The following is a 20,556-nucleotide window of genomic DNA, read 5'->3' as shown; positions in this document are numbered from 1 at the left end:
TCATAATTCTTTAAAGCTTTCTTGAAAAGTTCTCTAGTTTTTTTCATGCCTGTTTGGTATTTGGGCTTTTATATTCTTTTTTCATGTTATAATTCTTTAAGATTCTATAGTCACTTCAGCATTGATTTTTCTGGGTACCAAATGCCAAATTAATGACTATGTCTAAAACTAAAATTTATTCAGTATTGTTGACCTCCTCTTTATTGAAAGAACTATTGGTAATGTTTTAAGTAAAAGTAGAAAACTTCTGTGGTCTTAATTGGCTAATATGTATGTTGCTATGTAGGTGATGCTCTGTTTATTAATTTTAAAATTAAAATTCATTTAATGCTAAAATTATACTAAATATATTCATATATTTTAGAAATTTTTTTTAGGATTTTTAATATCTTTGTGAAGATCAATCACAAGCATCTTGTGGGTGTATAGTTATGCTAATTTGCAAAATGCTGGATAGTACTTTTTGTTTTATTTTAAATTCTTTTTTTTCTTTTTTAATTTTTCTTTTTGGCTGCATTGTGTCTTCGTTGCTGCACGCAGGCTTTACCTAGTTGAAGCGAGTGGTGGCTACTCTTCGTTGTGGTGCATGGGCTTCTCATGGTGGCTTCTCTTGTTGCGGAGCATGGGCTCTAGGCACGCAGGATTCAGTAGTTGCAACGTGTGGGCTCAGTAGTTGTGGCTCGTGGGCTCTAGAGCGCAGGCTCAGTAGTTGTGGCGCATGGGCTTAGTTGTTCCGCGGCATGTGGGATCTTCCCAGACCGGGGATCAAACCCGTGTCCCCTGCATTGAGAGGTGTATTCTTAACCACTGCACCACCAGAGAAGTCGTATTTTAAATTCCTAAAACAACATTTGCAAATTAGGTAAACATAAGAACTGGGGTTCTGTGAACTGTATTCCTTACTCAGTGTTGTCCCATAGCCAATTTCTATATATGTAAGAGATTTCATGAATCTCTAAAATGAAAGAGATTTCAATGACATATGTTAAATATAGACTGATTGCTCTTTAAAAAACTTTTTCACTGCCATTTTAATTTAAAACGTCACACACATTAAAAATAAATTACATGTCCATTCTCTTAAAAAAAATTTTAAATTATAACTTAAATATCCAGCCACCTGATTTGAGTGTAAAATCAAATCAGTTTAATGGTTGTGTCCAATACTGTAAAGTCTCTTCCTGAGTCAAATACAATATAATTCAGATGTAAAATTTGTCATAGATGTGCTTTTTTGAGTGGCAGTGGGGAGCAAATATTTGTTCTAATACCTTGTGGTTATGTAGGAGAATATTTAAGATAGTTAAGTTTAGATGTTCTTTAAATTGGTGGGAAAAATGGAAGACCTTGTATATTCACATAATAATCCCATTTGATTAAATTTGAGAGAGTAAACAAGTCTCCCGTATCCTACCAGAGACCATCAGTGCAAGGGAACGTTTGCTTATTTTACTGGTGTCTTGACCAATAAAGATAAGTCACGGGGTTATCTCTGAGATCCCCTTCAGAATGAGATTTCTGTTGAGGTTAACCCAGAGTGTTTGCTCTATAAATTTAGGATACCACTAATAACGGATTGCTTTCTTATTTGAGGTTATAGATATCGGATGTAAAGTCTGACATCCTGGAATTTAAATTATGAATTTCAATGAGTCACACTCTCAAATCCTTTCTTTGAATAGAGAATCCAAAATAATCATAGGTTTTACTATACTTTTATGGATAAAGGGAGAAGCATATCCCACAACTCATCTTCTGACTTAAAGAAATGTCATAGATATTTATAGCTTCCAGGAAATAGAGATGTCAATTTAAATAGTATTAGGGCAAACACCTGTGAGGTAAAACAACTGATTAGCACTGTAGAATTTTGAGGTTGTAGGAAGAGTGATTAGGTGTTCTGGTGTGTCCAAAGCTATCCTGGTTTATGCCTGTTGGTCTGGTTTAATTATTAACAGGTATAATTATTCTCGCTCAGAAATATCCTGACGTATAAAAAATTATACAGTCACCCCGATTATAGGGTACATTTTACACCTCTTAACGATAATCTTTGAGGTGTTGATAATCTTAAAAGACCATTTTGTTAAACAGAAAACAGAATAGGATCATACATTTTCGCACGTCTCCACACTTGACAGGGCTTAGTAACATTGACTCTTCTGTGAATATTCTCAGTTCACTTCAGGACAAGCTTCTAACCAAGAATATTGTCTACTTTTCACAGCTGTAGACTAAGAGGGAACATTTTCTTCTCATCTTTCTGAGATTCTTCTTACCAGGAGCGTTCTCTGGGCTAAATAGTAGAATTCTATTAATTAGCATTGAGAGGCTAAGGAACTTAACATTGACAATATAGAAAAGAAAACGGCAAGGGAATTTATAACAAATATAATAATGAGGCATATGATGTTTTGACTCTACATTATAGATGCCTTTGAAATTCAGAAAGTTGAAGGTTTATTTTATGGAGTTAGTCTCTTGAAATCCATACTTTTTGGCCAAGAATCCCCCCCTTTAACTTATCTTTATTAGGTTGGAGGACTAAATTTTTGGAAACTAATCTTACAGTAAAAACTTTCGAATTTAGACTGAACTAAGATTATTCCAACCAGGGTGTCATTCTTCACTGGGCAGCAGGAACGACAGACTAAAGCATCCCCCTTTCTATCTTGACCCAGAAGTCAATATGACATTAAATATTTGGATGTTACCATTTTACTCTAATGATACAACTTCTCCAATTGAATTTTTCTTATATTTGTAATCTTTAATTCACATTCAGAATCATTTTAAATTATCACATGTACTTAAGCAGCTTTATAATTAAAAGATACTTTTGACCTGAGGTCTCTTCATTATTAATAGACTGATAAGAATGATTTGTTTAAAAATATTTCTTATGTGAATATTTTCATGCTAGACAGAAAGCATGATTTTATTGGGAAGAAAATATCAGTCCCTCAAACTTCCAACTAGTAAGAGCAACATAGTCTCAATTTTAGGCACTTAGTTTTTGTTCTGTCAACTTATGCTTCATGTATTTTAAAGCTATGCTATTAGGTGCGTAAATATTTAAGATTATTATATCTTCTTGATGAATTGTTAACACTTTATCTCTGGTAGTCATCTTTATCTTAAGGTCTACTTTGTCTGTTATTAATAGAGTCACATCAGCTTTCTTATGATTAGTGGTGGTATGGTATATCTTTTTCCATTCTTTTTTTTTCCCCCCTGGCTGTGCCACGTAGCATGCGGGCTCTTAGTTCCCCGACCAGGGAACCCATGCCCCGTGCAGTGGAAGCGCACAGCCCTAACCACTGGATTGCCAGGGAATTTTCTCTTTTTCCATTCTTTATTCTCAACCTGTCCATATATGTCAAATTAGTGTATCATAAGTATATTTTATGGTCATATTTTGTTATTCAGTTTAACAATTTTTTTGTCTTTTCATTCGAGTGTTTAGTACGTTTATATTTAATGCAATACTAATATGGTTGGGTTTAGTCTACCACAAAGCAAGCATACTTATAGCCTACAGGCAAATCTGGCTCTTGGCCTGTTTTTTTTTTTTTTAAGTTACTTTTGTCACAATTAATGAACTGATATTGATATATTAGTAACAAAAGTTCAGCAGCCTGCTTTTGTTACTAAAGTTTTTGACACGATCATGACCATTTATGTATTGTCTGTGGCTGCTTTCATGCTACAATGGCAGATTGAATAGTTGTGACAGAGACTGTATGGTCTGCAAAGTCTAAAATATTAATTGTCTGGGCCATTACACGAAAAGTTAACAGACCCTGGGCCTACTATTTTGTTCTTTATTTTTTATTTGTCTCATCTGTTCTTTGTCATTTGTTTTTCCTTTCTTGACTACTTCTAATTGAGTATTTTGGTAATCATTTTTATCTTTTCTGTTGGCTTTTTAGTTATACCTCCCTGTATTCTTTTTCAGTTATTGCTAAGGATTACAATATGCTTCCTTAGCCTATTACTATTACTACAGTCTATCTTGAAACACAATTATTCTACTTCATGTACCTTACAACAGTTAGAACCTTGCAACAGTATAATTCCATTTGCCCACCCCATTATGTTTTAATTCTACCCTTATTATAAACCCCAATGCACTGTTATTTTTAAATCAATTTTTAAAAGAAATTTTAAAAATATATTTTAAAGAATTGTCATTTATATTTATTGGTTCTTATGTTCTTCATTCCATCTTGTAGAGCCAGGCTTCCATCTAGGATTATTGCCTTCTCAGGAAGAAGGTTTTTTTTGTTTGTTTGTTTTTTAATTTTTTGTAATATACTTCTGCTGGAAATGAATTCTCTAACTTTTGTTTATCCAAAGATGTCTCTCTTTACATTGTCTTAATTTCTGAAGGATATTCTTCTTGGATATAGACTGCTAGGTTGGCAGGTTTTTTCTTTCAGCCACCCCTTTAAGGATGACATTTTATTGTTTTCTGGCTTTGATTGTTTCTGATAAGAAGTCAGCCATCATTCTTACCTTTTCTGCTTTTATTTTTATTTTTTTATATTGTCGGCCACGCTGCTCGGCTTGCAGGATCTTAGTTTCCTGACCAGGGATCAAACCTGGGCCCCCGGCAGTGAAAGTGCCAAGTCCTACCCACTGGACCGCTGGGGAATTCCCCTTTTCTGCTGTTAATATTTTAAAATATTTTGATTTGTGACAGTTTGACCCTAATCTGCCTAGGTGTGGTTTTCTTTGTCATACTGGGTTATTTCTTTATCATACTAAGTTTCAATGACCTTTACGGAGCTGTAGTTCATGTGTTTCATATGTTTTGGCAAATTCTCAGCCATTATCTTGTCAAGTATTTCTTCTGCACTGTTTTCTTTTCTTTCTAGGCCTCCAGTTAAATGTATGTTGGACTCTTGACTATGTTCCTACAGGTCTATGGCACTCTTTTTGTTTTTAATTTTCTTTTGTGTTTCATTTTGGATCATTTCTATTTACCAGTCTTTGAGTTCATCTATCTTTTTTTCTAATGTACCCCAGTTTCCTGTAAAGCCCATCCAATGAATCAATTTCAACTTTTTTTGTTGTTGTTGTAAAATTTCTATTTGGATCTTTTTTAGAGCTTCTATTTCTCTGTCGAAATTCTCCCTCTTCTTACCCATTTTTGTCCATCTTTTCCTCTAAATTCTTTAACAAATTATAAATGTCTCTGTCTTGTAATTCTAACATCTAGATCATCTGTGGATCTGCTATTGACAGGGTTTGTTTTGTTTTCTTTTGATTAAAGGCCACCTTTTCCTGCTTTTTCATGTCTTGTAAAACTTTTAAACCGTAGGCTAGATGTGATGTGATGTTATGTTATGTTATGTTATAAAAGAACAGTAAAGACTGAAGTAGGTGGTAATAACACCCTCTTGTCTCTCAGTATAATCAGAAGTTGAGCTGAGATAGTGCTTTAGTTAGTTTGGTTCAACTCTTGTTTCAAATGCCTTGAGAGTGAAGTTAGGCCCCTCCTTTCAGTAAAACTTTGAGATCCAAATTCTGAAAGTCTACAAGATTTCTTTTTGCTTTCCAGATCTGCCTCTGGTTTGTGGCATTAGCATTTACTCAGCAAAATTCTGGGGAGTGGGGGAGATTGGCAGGTAGGGAGGGCTAGCTCTGACCCTGGACTCTTTTGAGACGCTCACCTAGGTAGACAGTCTTCATTTAGCTGTTAAAGACTTCCCTGATTTTTCCTTTTCCCTGCAAAATCCATTGCCTGTTGCCAGCATGCTCCTCTGTCAATTCTTGCTCCCAGGGAATAAAGTGGTCACCCCTGATTTGGCTCACCCAGGAAGGGTACATTCCTTACTGGAATTTGGTCCATTAAATTTTTTTTGCTTGCACAACTCTTAGATAGCTTTAAGGAAAATAAGATATTCTTAGCTTATCCATTGTTTTCTTGTTGTTGCAGTAGAAATGGTGGTCTTTTGTGACCTTTCACATCCTAAGTGGAAGTGGAGCTCTGAGCATGTAATGGAAGTTGAACTCCTTTCTGTGTATCACCCTAACCAAGCCCACTGTAGTAGATTTAATGGACAGAATTTAGATATACTTTTGTGTGTGTCTCTGTAGCTAGCAAATCAGCCATGGTTGGGAGTGAAGAGTCATTACATCATGACAGTAACTGCATCTGGTGTGGATTTAGGGCATTCCAGACCATCTTCGTATTGAACTTAAATGTCTTTGTCAGATAGATTTCAACATAGGCTTTCACTACTAGGTCTATGTTAGTGGCTTTCTACCCTCTCTGTAATGCAGACTTGTGTTTGATATGAGGTCCTTAGTTTTAGAAATCTGCCTGGAAGTAAAATGGTGCAAACATTTGATGAAAATTATTGTTGATTAGCTTTATATTATATACATTATAGAGCAACTTTATTTTTCTCTATGTATAAGCTACTAGGTAATTATTGCTCAGATAACTTTTGTTCTTTGGCGGTAAATTTATATGTGTGTATATGTATGTGTGGATGTATATGTAGATGATATGGCATGTATCAGTACTTCATTACTTTCTATGGCTGAATACTATTGCATTATGTTATACACTACACTTTGTCCACTCATCTGTTGATGGACATTTGGTCTTTCTTTTTTGGCTATTGTGAATAACGCTGCTATAAACTTGGGCGTACATATACCTGTTTGAATACCTGTTTTCAGTCTTTGGGGGTATATATCTAGGAGAGGAATTGTGTGGTTATATGTTAATTCTGTTTAACTTTTTGAGGAGCCACCAAACTGTTTCTCATAGTTCCTGAACCGTTTGACATTCCTATCAGTAATGTCGGTTCCAGTGTCTCCACATCCTTGCTTAAAGCTTGTTATTTTCCATATTTTTGATTATAGCCATCATAGTGGGTATGAAGTGGCACCTCACTGTGGTTTTGATTTGCATTTCCCTAATGACTAAATTTTGGGTTTGGAGGGTTTTTTTTTTTTTGTGGCTTATACAACAGAAGTTTATTTTTTCACAGTTCTGGAGGCTAGAAGTCTAAGATCAGGGCACTGGGAGGGTTGATTTTTTTCTAAACCCTCTCTCTTTAGCTTGTAGATAGCTGTATTATGTGTCTTCACATGGTCTTTCTCTGTATGTGTGTCCAAATCTTCTCTTTCTATGAGGACACAAGTTACATTGGATTAGGGCCCATCCTAATGAACTAAATTAACCTTAATTACTTCTTTAAAGACCCTGTCTCCAAATACAGTCACATTTTGTGGTGTGGGGAGTTAGAACTTCAACACGTGAATTTGGTTAGGGGTGGGGAGGGGACACAATTTAGTCATAGCATGGTTTAAGCTATAGCATGAGTTTTGAGATTATCAATGTTGGAAACATACTTGTATCTAAGGAATAAGGAAAGCTTTATAGATGCAGAATGATTCAACTTTAAAACAAGCAATAAAAAAATCTGCTTTCAATAACTTATTGTTGGTTTTGTAATTTAGCTTATGTTTATTTTGGTTCAAAGCAATGTGCTTCCAATAAAAGAATCAGATTCCTTTTTACTCATTCCTCAGTAAATGGTTCTGGACACAATGGCAACTTGAGATTTCCGTTAAAATCTTCGTCCTTATCCTCGCCTTCATCATTATTGTCACCATCGTCATCAAGCTAACAATTATTACCTAACGACTATTGATGTTGAACATCTTTTCATGTGTTTGTTGGCTATTAGTATATCGTCTTTGAAGAAATGTCTATTCAAGTCTTTTGCCAATTTTTAAGTTGGATTGTTTGGAATGTTTTAATTGAGTTGTCTTTTTATTTTTGAGTTATAAGAGTTCTTAATGTATTCTAGATACTGAACCATTATTAGATACATGATTTGCAAATATTTTCTCCTGTTTTGTACATTGTCTTTTCACTTTCTTATGCTTTGATACACAGAAGTTTAAAATTCTTTATTGTAATAAATATTACATAACATGAGATCTACCCTCAACAAATTTTTTAGTGTACAATATTATTAACTATAAGCACAATGTTGTGCAGCAGACCTCTAGAATTTTTTCATCTTGGATGAGTGAAATTCTATACCCATTGAATAGCAACTCCCTTTTCCCCGCCTCCTACCAGTCCCTGGCATCCACCACTCTACTTTCTGCTTCTGTTGAGTTGGCTACTCTTGATACCTCATACAAATGGAATCATGTGGTATTTGTCCTTTTGTGACTGACTTATTTCACTTAGCATAACGTCCTCAAGGTTCATCCGTGCTGTAACACCTGACAGGATTTCCTCCTTTTTTATGGCTGAATAATACTCTATTGTTTGTATGTACTACATCCCCCCACATCCCCCGGCTGCCTTCTTTTTTTTCAATAGGAGTATTTGGGTACTATTTGACAAAACAAACAATGTTCTTTAAGCAAACATTTATTGAATGTCTGGATATGATTTGACAATAGGATATGGAAACAAACATGAGAAGGACACAATAATTGACCTCAAGGATCTGCTGTGCAGAGGTGTGGGGCTGTGGGTTAGGACACATAAGAAAATATACACTGAGAGTCTCAAGGCCTAAAAGGCAAACTCTGGGCTCTGAGAAGAACAGGATCTGGATGGCCTAGAGTAGTTTCATATACAGAAGTGGGGAGAAAGGAGGCTATACCACATTTTCTTTGTCTATTCAGCTGCTGATGGGCATTTAGATTGTTTCCACCTCTTGGCTGTTATGAAGAATGCTACAATGAACATGGGAGTGCAAATATCCCTTTAAGAGCCTGATCTTGATTCTTTTGGATAAATTCCCAGAAGTGGGGTTGATTGATTATATGGTAATTCTATTTTTAATTTTTTGAGGAACCTCCATACTGAAAAGTTTTTCATTTTGATGAAGTTTAATTTATCTGTTTTTTCTTTTGTTGCTCATGGTTTGGTATTATATTTGAGAAGGCATTGCCAAATTCATGATCATTGAAGATTTACTCCTCTGTTTTTCTTCTAAGAGTTGTATGGTTTTCGCTCTCACATTTAGGTCATTGATCCATTTTGAGTTAATTTTTGTATGTGGTATGAGGTAGGGATACAACTTTACTCTTTTGCATGTGGCTATCCAGTTTCCCCAGCACCATTTGTTGAAAATATTGCTCTTTCCTCATTGAATGGTTTTGGTACCCTTGTTGAAAATCAATCTGGCATATATGTATGGGTTTATTTCTGGACTCTCAATTCTATTCCTGTGGTCTATATGTCTATCCTTATGCCAGTACCACACTGTTCTGATTACTGTAGCTTTGGATTGGTTTGAAATTGGGAAGTATGATTCTTTCAACCTTGTTTTTCTTTTTCAAGATTGTTTTGGTTATTTGGGGCCTCTTGCAATTCCATGTGAATTTGAGGATCAACGTTTCCATTCTGCGGTTCACTATTCTTTATTGCTGAATAATATTATATTGTATTAATATGCCAGTTGGTTTATCCCATCTTCTATCAAGTATATTCTGTTGATAGGGAATGGATAAACACATGTATTCTCTTCTTAAATCTGTGTTTTCCTTATCACATTACTTGGGACTTAGGGTTCTGCCTTAAGCAGGCTCTACATTGAATGAATTTATTCTTCAAAAGCATTTGTTGCTAAGGAACCAGTGGCTTTTGGGCCACCTATTTTATATTCCAGCTTTAGAAAATACTGTGTTTTCAAGATATAATATTCTCTATTCATGATTTATACACGTTTTATCAAGAAAAACTGTTTTACAAATAATTTACTCTCTTTCTTCACAGGTACCCTTTCTATCTCCTTTGGAAGGTCATATTTACTTAAAAATAAAGTGTCAAGTGAATTCAAGTGTTGAAGAAAGAGGTTTTCTAGTAAGTAACATCACTGGATCTATATTTTTCTTTTTTGCATTTTGTGAAGCATAGACTTGGTTTCCAATAGGAATGAAAGTCTGTGTGACTAAGTGACAAATTGGTTCAGATTTGTTGCATGTCCACTATATGCTAATCACTGTGCTGGTGTTAGAATATAATAGGCCACAGAAAATAATCCCTGCACTTAGGAACTTTTAGTGTAATAGGAAGAAATACAAGTGAACAGTTAAGTACAATACAGTACTATAATGGGAGAAAGCATAGAGTGCATGGGTGTAAATTGGTGGGACACCAGGTCTTAGGTATGAGTGGGAAGGCTTAAAGAAAGGTATTGGAAATAACTTGTAAACTGCTAGCTGAACAAGTTAGCCAGAGGGAGAGAAGAGGGAGATATGCTCCAGATGAAGGGAAAAGCATTACTATGGCCTGGGGGGCCCTTCCCTCTCTCACGCCCACCAGAGAAAAAGATGACACATTTAGATAGTGGCAGGTATTTCAGGGTAGCTAGAGCTTAGAGTCTGAGTGTGTGTGTGGAGAAGGGGTAGTGAGAGGAGTGACTGGGGAGGAAGGTGGGGTTAGGGGAAACGGAGCCAAGTGTTAGAGGGCCTTTTAAAGACTTCCGACTTTATCCTGAAGTTGGTTGGGTACTCTTGTAGGATTTTAAGCAGAGGATTAACATCAAATTTGGGGGTTTAGGAAAGTCCTTCTGACTAACGTGTGGAAGTGGACTGGGGAATGGCAGAACTGAAGAAGATTAGTGAAGAAACTGAGTTACTCCATGAGAGAGGGGATGGGGGCTGGCAGTCAGGGTGGAGAGAAGGACCCACCATGAGTAGATGAAGGAGGAAGAGCAGACCCTAGTGGTTTGGCTGTAGGGATGGAGAAGCAGAAGTAAGGATGTCACCCAGATTCCTGCCTTGCACAGCTTGTTGGGTGGCAGTGATTATACTGACATAAGGGGCCCTGGGCGGGGAGCAAGTGTCCATGTTTGGGGTGGAAACCATTTTCCCCCCAAATTTTATTGTGGTAAATTGCAAGCATACAGCAATGTTGATAGAATTTTACAATGAACGCCTGTATAGCCAGCATCTAGATTTTGCCTTTAACATTTTTTACTGTCCTTGCTGTATCATGTATCTACTACCTAGCTATCCTTCTAGCCAGTCCTGAAAATATCATATTTTGGGGCAAAGAATTTCAAAGTATATTGTGGACATTAGCATGTTCCCGTGAATCTTCAGTGTACATCCCCTGAGTTCTGACACAGGCATACATCTATGTAACCCAAATTTCTATTAAGATAGACAATATTACCCCAGAAAGTTCCCTCATGCCCCTTGTCAGTCAGTCCCCACCCAAGGTAGGAAGTTTTAATGAGTTAAGTTTTAAATAACTTGAATTTTAGATGTGTACAGACACGTTTCAGAGTTTGAGTTTGGAGCTCAAGATAGGCATTTTAGATGAGGTGCAGGTTTGGAAACCTGCAGCAGAGAGATAGTAATGGAAGCTCAGGTGGCGTTGAATAGCCAGGAGAACACTAACATTTAAGCCACAGACCTAGGAAGAGAAGCTCTCAAGGGAGACTACAGGGAGGGCAATGGAGAACTTAGTATCATGGTTGCCAGGGGAAGAGAGTCTGCAAGAGGGAGTGGTCAAATTAGATAAGGATCTATTAGACACTGTTGGACTTACTAATGACGTGGTCATTCTAGTCTTGTTGAGAGCAGGAGCTAGATTGCAAATGGTTATAAAGGGAGTGGAGGGTGAAGAATGGGAGTGCAACAACTCTGAAACTAAGTTTGGCTGCAGAGGGGTAAAGAGAGTGTGATACCTGCAGAGGTATGTAGGGTGAAAGAAGGATTTTGTTGACATTTTATTAAGATTGGAGAGATTTGAGCATCTTTAAATTCAAATGGGTAGCTTCTAATAGGACCAAAGAGGGCAAAGATAGAGGCAATGGGGAACCTGCACTTTAAGGAATAACACATGGAACAAGGTCATGAGAGAGAGAACAAATAAGACCCAAGCCACGGTTCATGATCTTGTACAGAATTATACTTTTTCCATTATCGGAGGAGGAAAGTATGTGTGTAGAATACACAGAAGATTGTGGGTGTGGTACCAGAAGTAGAGAAAATCTAATAGCTTTGATTTTCTTTGTGAAGCAAGAATTTGAACTATACAAAAGGTATCACAAGGGCTCCCCTGGTGGCGCAGTGGTTGAGAGTCCACCTGCCGATGCAGGGGACATGGGTTCGTGCCCCGGTCTGGGAAGATCCCACATGCCGCGGAGCGGCTGGGCCCGTGAGCCATGGCCGCTGAGCCTGCGCGTCCGGAGCCTGTGCTCCGCAACGGGAGAGGCCACAACAGTGAGAGGCCCGCGTACCGCAAAAAAAAAAAAAAAAAAAAAAGATATCACATGTCAATTTGCAGTTGCTGACAAAGGGCACAGAAAGAAGAGCTAGATTGTTCAGAAAGTCCAAGCAGCCAAGGTGACTGTAAATCATACTTCGTAGCTTTTTTCACATGTAAATCCAGCAGGTGGCACTAGATATTCTTGGAAAAGTATCTTTATAAATTTCTGACTTGAAAGCAGTGTTTACTTACTGACCTTTTCCTTTAATGTAAATATTTCCATATTTTACTCCAGATACCTTTAGCCCCTGATATACTCTTATGACATTCATTTGCCTAAAATGTCTGACCTACTTAATGTTTGAGCAGGGCTCTTAACTACTTTAGAGTTAGATCTTTTCAGGTTTACTCTATCTTGAATCCTATAGGCCATTCTTATCACATCGACACTTACAGAAATGTGGTAAAAAAAAAATTACTCAGGACTCCCCCAAATAACTTTTGTCCTCTGTCTAAGCAATGCCTTTTAATTACTTCTAACCTCTATAAAAAATAGAGGTAGTAATTGAAGTGGTTCAGTTGCTTGGTTCAATTTCCCTTCCTGATGTGCCAGGGACAGCTGGAAGGAAGGAGACTACCAACCAGAGAAACTTGCTAAGTGATTCTAAAATGGTACTAGTCTAACTCTGCCAAGACTGATGAGCAGCAAGAAAAGTACGTTCTGGTTTAGCTAGAAGGTTCCAGTTCTGCTTTGTGACTGTGTGTTGTCATCTACTTTCCTTGGCCTTCAGTTTCCCCAGCTATAAAAATGAAAAAGCTATCCTCTTGTTATTTTTCCCTGATTTTAGTAGGGGGTAATGATAACTTGTATTATTTTTATCCATCAAATTTTTTCTTTTCTATTACCTTTATGATGTAAAAGGTGAACGTAAACACAAAAGGGAGCTGGTGAGTCATTTGTACTAACTTTGTGCTTGAGATTGAAATAACAAGATTCCTTGACTTGATACAGAGTAGAATAAAAATAAACTTAAGTACTTTATAAAGAGAAAAGAAAAAAAATCATGCAAGTAGATTTTGAAGTATGAAATATGTCAACATACTGAGGTTTAATGTATAGAAAACATTTAATTGATCCTCAAGTTTCTAAAGTCGGTATTTCATTGACTTTTCCAGACCATATTTGAAGATGTTAGTGGTTTTGGTGCATGGCATCGAAGATGGTGTGTTCTTTCTGGAAACTGTATCTCTTATTGGACTTATCCAGATGATGAGAAACGAAAGGTAATATTAATATTGATGGTCAGTGGTGAAAGCCCTAACTGACTTTTAGGGAATATTTCATGCAAGTGTTCCCCGTGGCCCCCATCAACAACCCAAATGCCCCGTTAAAAATATTTACTAAGCCATTAAAAATGTTCTTGTTGAAAGACTAGTGAGTATGTGTGTGTGCATGTGTGTGTGTTTGTGTAAAAATTTTATATCTTATCCATTCCCTGTGATTTGACCACTCTTGAAATACCTTAAGGAATATATTTTTCGTTTTTTCTGGAATGTTTCATAATAATTTTTAATTGATACTTTTAGTCAGAAATATTTTCAATTCACTTTTGTATTTTATTAACAGTTGATTTACCTAACTCTGAGGTAAAACAGAAAGGAAAAACCACCATAGGAATATAGTGGTTTTGGTTTTGTTTCTAAAATTTGATAATAGAATTTTATGGATACATTACATCTTGTTTTTAAAGAATTTAATGTTATTACCCAAGTGTGGTAATTTATTATCCAAAAACTGGAAAACAGAAATAAGCAGAAATATAAAGTAAAATCATCAATAACAGAGATAACTACTGTTCACATTTGGCTGTGTATCCTTCTAAATTTTTAAAATGTATATGTAATAATAGTTATATATCCATTTATGAATCTTTTTTAAACAGAAAGTATCATGTTTTTTATAACTTAATTTTTACTTGATAATATCCTGATATCTTTCCACATCAATAAAAATACATCTGAGATATTGCATTAGATAGATAGATATATGTATTACATTGTAGCTATATAAAATTTTATTTTAAAGTTTATTGTGAAATATTTTGAACCTTCAAATAGACAAAAAAAAAAAAAGTAATTTCCATCAACCTCTGCGTTATCAGTCCAGTTAAAGCTCCTCAAGTAATTTTCTCTCCCTCATAGAGATAACCCCGATCCTGAAATTATTTTGTTCCTATGTATTTCTTTAAATTTTTATTATATGTTATATATAAGCAGTATATTATTGCAGTTGCATATTTTGAAGCATTATACAAATAGATCATACTGTATATACTGTTCTGCAACTTGCATGTTTTAAGTCAACATGATTTGTGACATTAGTCTAGGCTGGTGTGTGTAGCTCTCGTTTGTAGAGCTCTAGCCATCTCTCTGTACTAAAGTATTCCATTGTAAGAATGTATCACAATTAATTTATCAACTTCTCCTATTTATGGGCACTTAGATTATTTCTAAATTGTTGCTATTATAAGCAGCTCTGCTATAACTTAGCTACATGGATCAGAGCTCTTTCTTGAGTTTGTATCTAGTAGCAGAATTGCTGGTTTGTAGGGTTTCACACATCTTCAATTTAGCTAGATTTTGTCCAGTTATTCTTGAAATTGGTTGTACAATGTTCCATTCCCACCAGGAGTATATGAGAGTTCTCAGTGTTCCACATCCCACCAACACTTGATATGTCAGCCTTTTAAACTCTTGCCAGTGTGATAGGTGTGAAAGGTTATTTCACTGTGTTTTTATTTTGGTTTTCCTTGATTGAACATTAAGAGTAAGCATCTTTTCTTATGTGTTTTGGCCCTTTATTTCCCATCTTTTGCTTGGCATATGTTTTAATTTATCTTTATAATATCTTTTCATAAACAGAAATTTTTAATGCTACGATAAATCTGTCAGTTTATTGCTTTATTGTTTGCTTCTTTGAGTCTTAGTTAAGAAAATCATCTCTATAGTCATAAAGATATTCTCCTATACCTCCTTATAACTTCTGAAAGTTATAAAGATTTATATTTCATATTTAATTTACCTGGAATTGATTTTTTTCCCCCAATCTGGAAACCCAACTGTGCCAGCCCCATTGGATGGTCCATTCTTTCCCCACTGATCCACATGCTGTTTCTGACATGTATCAAGATATCATTATATATGTAGGTCTATACCTAGGCTTTCTATTCTGTTTCCTTTGGTATGTATCTCTCAGTCTCAATTACCATAGCTTTAAAATAAATCTTAATGTCTGGTAAGGTAAGTCTCCTAACTTGTGTTCTTATTCAATAATGTATTATTTATTCTTGGTCCTTCATTTTACACACACACACACACACACACACACACACGGAAATATGTGTACCTGTATATTTAACTTTTTATAATTGAAAATGTTCAAATGTTCACAAAACAGAGAGAAATAGTATATTGAATTCCTAGCTTCAACAATTATTAACTTTCATTTCTCTCTCCACAGCACACACACTTTTTTGTTCTTGTTGGTTTGCTGAGGTATTTTAAAGCAAATATCACACTTCATATTATATCATTTAACCTGTGTGAGTCAAGGTTGCCAGTTCCTAACATTCATTGGTCAGTACCACAAGGAAGCCAGGTTTCAGGCTAGCTTACCATTCTGCACTCTCTCTTCCTCATTGATTTTGGCCTTTGAAGGTTTCTTTCACCTTCTTGTGAGTTCAGTTATTTGGCATTTGGGGAATTATGGGAGGACTTTCAGACTATTTAGTCTGCCATACTTGCTGGAGACATAATATTATTATTTGTTTAAATAGTCCCCAATTACTGTCATTTAATTTGTTTCAATCTTTTCATTATTATGAAAAAATAGGGACTATACCCATATAAACATCTTTGTGCACCTATGTATTTGCTTAGTATAAATTTCTTTTAGGTGAAGTTGTAGGATCAGGGTATGCCCATTTTGAATGTTTTTTGATTGCTCTTATCAAATTGTCTACCAGTAGTAGACCATTTATGCTTTCACCAGTAGTGTATGAGAGTTTCTATCACCACCCCAACCAACCAACATAGGTTATTACCATTCTTTCCAGACTTGGCCAATCTAATGTTTAAAAATGGTATATTTTATTCTAATTTCTTCTTAAAATTACTAATAGAGTTAACAGTTTTACTGGCTCTTTAAAAGTCATTTGTGCCCATACTTGTCCCTTTTCTAATTTTTCAGGACCATTTAGTCTTATGAATTTTTATCTTTGACTGTCTGTCATACCATAGGAATAACATGGCTTCCAACAATCCAAAGCAATAGTTTAGCCTGGTCTTTTAGAGATACATAAAAAATATTTACAAATGATTTCTGATGTCTAGGTTTCTGTTTATAGAAAGGGAGGAATTAAGTGGGCTATAGACAAAAGGTGGTTGAATGTGTGTTTCTAATTGTTAGAGCTGATTAATGGGTACATGGAAGTTCATTATGCTGTTCTTTTTATTTTGTGTCTGTTTGAAGTTTTCCATAACAAAAAGTTTGCTTTTTAAGTTGACTAAGAGCTCCAGTTGACATCTTTGGTTTCTATTTTTATGACCAGCAAAAAACAATAATAAATGTTAAATATGTTTCTCTAAACTCAGTGTAATTAAACTTTAACTTTTAAATTAATGCCTTTTTAATTTTAAATTTGTATCAACTGGAATACCGCTTAATGCTTACTGACTTAAATGGTCTTGTTTATTTTCTACTAATCATGTTTTTTAAAAATTTGTTTTTAAAGAATCCCATAGGAAGATTAAATTTGGCCAATTGTACCAGTCGGCAGATAGAACCAGCCAACAGAGAATTTTGTGCAAGACGCAACACTTTTGAATTAATTACTGTCCGACCACAAAGAGAAGATGACCGAGAGACTCTGGTCAGCCAATGCAGGGACACACTCTGTGTCACCAAGTATGTATTGGGCTATAAATATTTCTATCAACTAAGTGATTGCCCACTATGTTCTTTCTTACCACTGTAAGAAATATCAGAGATGATCCTTGTCTTCGAAGAGAGTACAGTCTTAATGAGGAAACAAAACACACACACATCAGTAAGAGAGTAAGCTAATAATTAAATCAATATAGTTAAGAAGAATACAGCATTCAAGTTATGTCTTAGCTGATCATGTTTTCTAGTATACTCACAGTATAGCCATTTTCAGGACAGTTACCTAATATTCTTTGGGCTGAGTTTGAAGATTTCATGTGTAATTGAGAAGTCAAGTATTTTTTAAAGCGATTTGACACATCCCTTCCTGTCTATTCCCCAAATACCCTCGATTAACCTGCTGACTTACAAAACAATTTACTCTGCAAATTTCTGGTTGGAGATTAACAGAATAAACTACTGGGACTGTCACTTTTCATTAACCCTAATCTTAAGTATAAGATGCAAAAGCTTATTGCTAAGAGTCTAAGGTTCTTTTGCTTGGATGCCCAAGAGAAGCTTGCAGACCAACTTCAATGTACAAAATTATGATTAGGGACAAAAGTTAGAATTTGACAGAATCTCTGTTAATCAGACTGTTGCTGGATATTGCAGACAGGGAGATGGGTAGAACTGGCTCCATGAGTTTCTGATGTGGAAATATCAGAAAGTTCAGCCAAGAGACACTCTATTAAAATAGAACAAAGTTGCCCAGATACCGCCAGTTGGTTTTAAAACAGAGAAAGAGGGGATGCGTTCTTTGGAAATTCTTGATGTCTAGATTACTTTCAGATTAATTTAGTTGAACTCATCCACTCCTTTCCTTTGAGCGCCTTATGTGCAGCAGTGACATCAGACAGGATAGGAGAGGCAAATTGGATTTATAGTCACTTTCTTTAGTAGCTACCCTGTTCATGGCCACAGTCAGTGAGGGAACCAACCAAAATTCAGTCCCCAAGTACTTCCCGACCACAATAGCCCTTTTTAAACAGTACTCACATTTTTCATATAATCTTATCTTTTACGTGTTACATAAACCCTCCCCGACTTCGACCTTCTCCTGCGGTAGAAATAGTTATATCACATATTGCTCTAATTACTCTGTAGTTCACCTGCATGCAGTTTTTCTTATTATAACATTATTGTAATTCGAGTGGACACTTTATCCAAGCATTTGAGAGAGGCCCATTCTCAGCTCAGTCTTGGCTGAGTCTTTAGCTTTGTTGGTGGCTTCTTAAAACTTATTTCACGTTTTGATCATATATTTTGCAGAGTATATACATTTTACAGTTATTTATCTGTTTCTCCCCAAGGCCTTTTTGATCTATGCCTTTTATCTAAATTTAATGTATCTCATTTTTATTTCTACTAACCAACCTTGCTATCTTTCCCTCTTTCAATACAAAATATTTATCATCTGATAAATATTGCCTACTTTGAAATATAGATTATACATTTGAACTAGAAATGTTTCATCACATGGGGAGCCAGTATTATACAGTTGAACTTTGAAGACAACAGACCTATGTTTAAATCCTGACTCAGTGACTCACCAAATGTGACCATGGCAAGTTACTTAACTTTGCTAGCCCTCTGAAATCTCCTGTGTCAGAGGAGAAGCATAAACTCCACAGAATGACAGTAGAGGTTAATGAGTAGACACACTTAGCATGGTGTCACGCACATGGAATGAGCTCAACGAATGGTCACTATCATTACTGTAAGTATTGTGTTCTCTCCGTTGACTAATAGATGATCAACTCACTGCTTATTCACACTTATACCATTTCTAGTACCAATGGGGAGAAATTATAAAGATGGAGAATGAGTACAATACAACATACTTCTAACACCCGGCTGTCCTCTAGAAGAATGGTCTGGCTTGTGAATTAGGGAATTCCCCTTTCCCCCCCACCCTCGCCTGCCGCATCAACTGGATATTCAACTTGTAGCTAAATATGGATACAACGAAGAGATTTCTGATATGAACAAAGAGATTAGGATAGACAAAGTCTTAGGATCTTCAGATCATTTACTGTAAATACTGTGCTCTACTAATACAGTGGGACGAGAATAATGGGAGACAGTACAAAATAGTATTATCTATAAGGCCAGGTGAAGGTTCATGAGTCTGTGATTCCAGCTCTTGGGGACCCTGAGTCTGAGGGATCTGGGGGGGCTCCCATATTCAGGCCAGTGGTGCGCTTGCTCTTCTAGGATGTGACCCATGCTCAGTGGCTGTCCTGCACCACCAAATTGCCCAGTCAGACCACCTGTACACGATTGGTTACTGCCTTTGGTGTGAAGCTCCATCATTTCCCAAATGTAATCAGCGTGAGTTATGGTTCAGCTAACCAACCTGCAAGATGATTCTCTTTTGTTGTAATTGGAGAAGCACTTTACTATGGGTCTATTGATTTAGCATCCATTAAAACAGGGGTCCCCAAGCCCCGGTCTGTGGCCTGTTAGGAACCAGACCGCACAGCAGGAGGTGAGCGGCGGGTGAAGCTCCCTCTGCTGCTCCCCATCACTCCCCATCGCTCGCATTCCCGCATGAACCACCTCCCGCCCCACTGGCCGTGGAAAAATTGTCTTCCATGAAACCAGTCCCTGGTGCGAAAAAGATTGGGGACCGCTGCATTAAAAAGTGGTAAAGAGTTACTCCTTTTACTATTTAGGCTCCGCCCCCACCCCCCCATCCCGTCCCAGCAAGAGTACTTGGAGATATGGAATGGGGGAAAGGATCCTGATCTTTTGAAGAGCGGGATCTCTGGATGCAAAAACTCAATCAAGTTCTTGTTGATATTCGCCTCTGGCAACCTGATGCTTGCTATAAACCTATTGGAAAGCCTTAAACTGTGGGACATTTCCAAGTCATATAGAGGTTTTCTGACTCATGTCATAAATGTTTCTTAAGAGCATCAGTTTTGCTGGTTGCATTTTATGCTTTAAATACAAAAGGGTATGTGCCAATATTCATTCACTACATATTATGCAGTATTTTATATCTTTTGTATGTAAAACTTCACCCAATTTCTCTTCTGTTATTCATAAATGATTGGAAGAAAAAATGTATTATAGTTGATTTTGCTAAATTTTAATTTAAAAGCCTCATTTTCCTAGAAATCTAATTATTCAATTATTCATGTTAAAATATTTTTTTTTAAGTAAGGAATTTTGAGTTGTCTTCCTGGAGCTGTGGGTCTCAAAGTAAAAAGGTCTTCCAGGGTTGGAGACAGAAACCTCACACTTGATCATTCTTTCTCTAGCCTCAGTACTTTTTTCTGAAGGTTGTGGTCATTTATTGATCATGATATATGTTGTTAATAGAGTACTGAAAAAAAAATCTAAGGGACCT

The 20,556-nt window shown here is 36.2% G+C and overlaps 1 protein-coding gene across 1 annotated transcript in view; it reads left to right on the top strand.

The window, feature by feature from the left end:
• ANLN (anillin, actin binding protein) overlaps positions 1-20,053 on the top strand; it is a 54,571-nt gene extending 34,518 nt beyond the window's left edge. Inside the window, exons 21-25 of the mRNA XM_007446130.1 lie at positions 9,770-9,856; positions 13,391-13,498; positions 17,008-17,184; positions 19,416-19,532; positions 19,961-20,053. Coding sequence (XP_007446192.1) covers positions 9,770-9,856; positions 13,391-13,498; positions 17,008-17,184; positions 19,416-19,532; positions 19,961-20,053 — 582 coding nt within the window. The remainder of the gene's footprint in view (positions 1-9,769; positions 9,857-13,390; positions 13,499-17,007; positions 17,185-19,415; positions 19,533-19,960) is intronic.
• Positions 20,054-20,556: the final 503 nt, after the last annotated feature.

The sequence above is a fragment of the Lipotes vexillifer genome, unplaced genomic scaffold, assembly GCF_000442215.2.
Source record: "Lipotes vexillifer unplaced genomic scaffold, Lipotes_vexillifer_v1.1 scaffold822, whole genome shotgun sequence".
Taxonomy (NCBI): domain Eukaryota; kingdom Metazoa; phylum Chordata; class Mammalia; order Artiodactyla; family Lipotidae; genus Lipotes; species Lipotes vexillifer.
The sequence above is the reverse complement of the archived record's forward strand: the minus strand, read 5'-3'. Positions and strand labels throughout refer to the sequence as shown.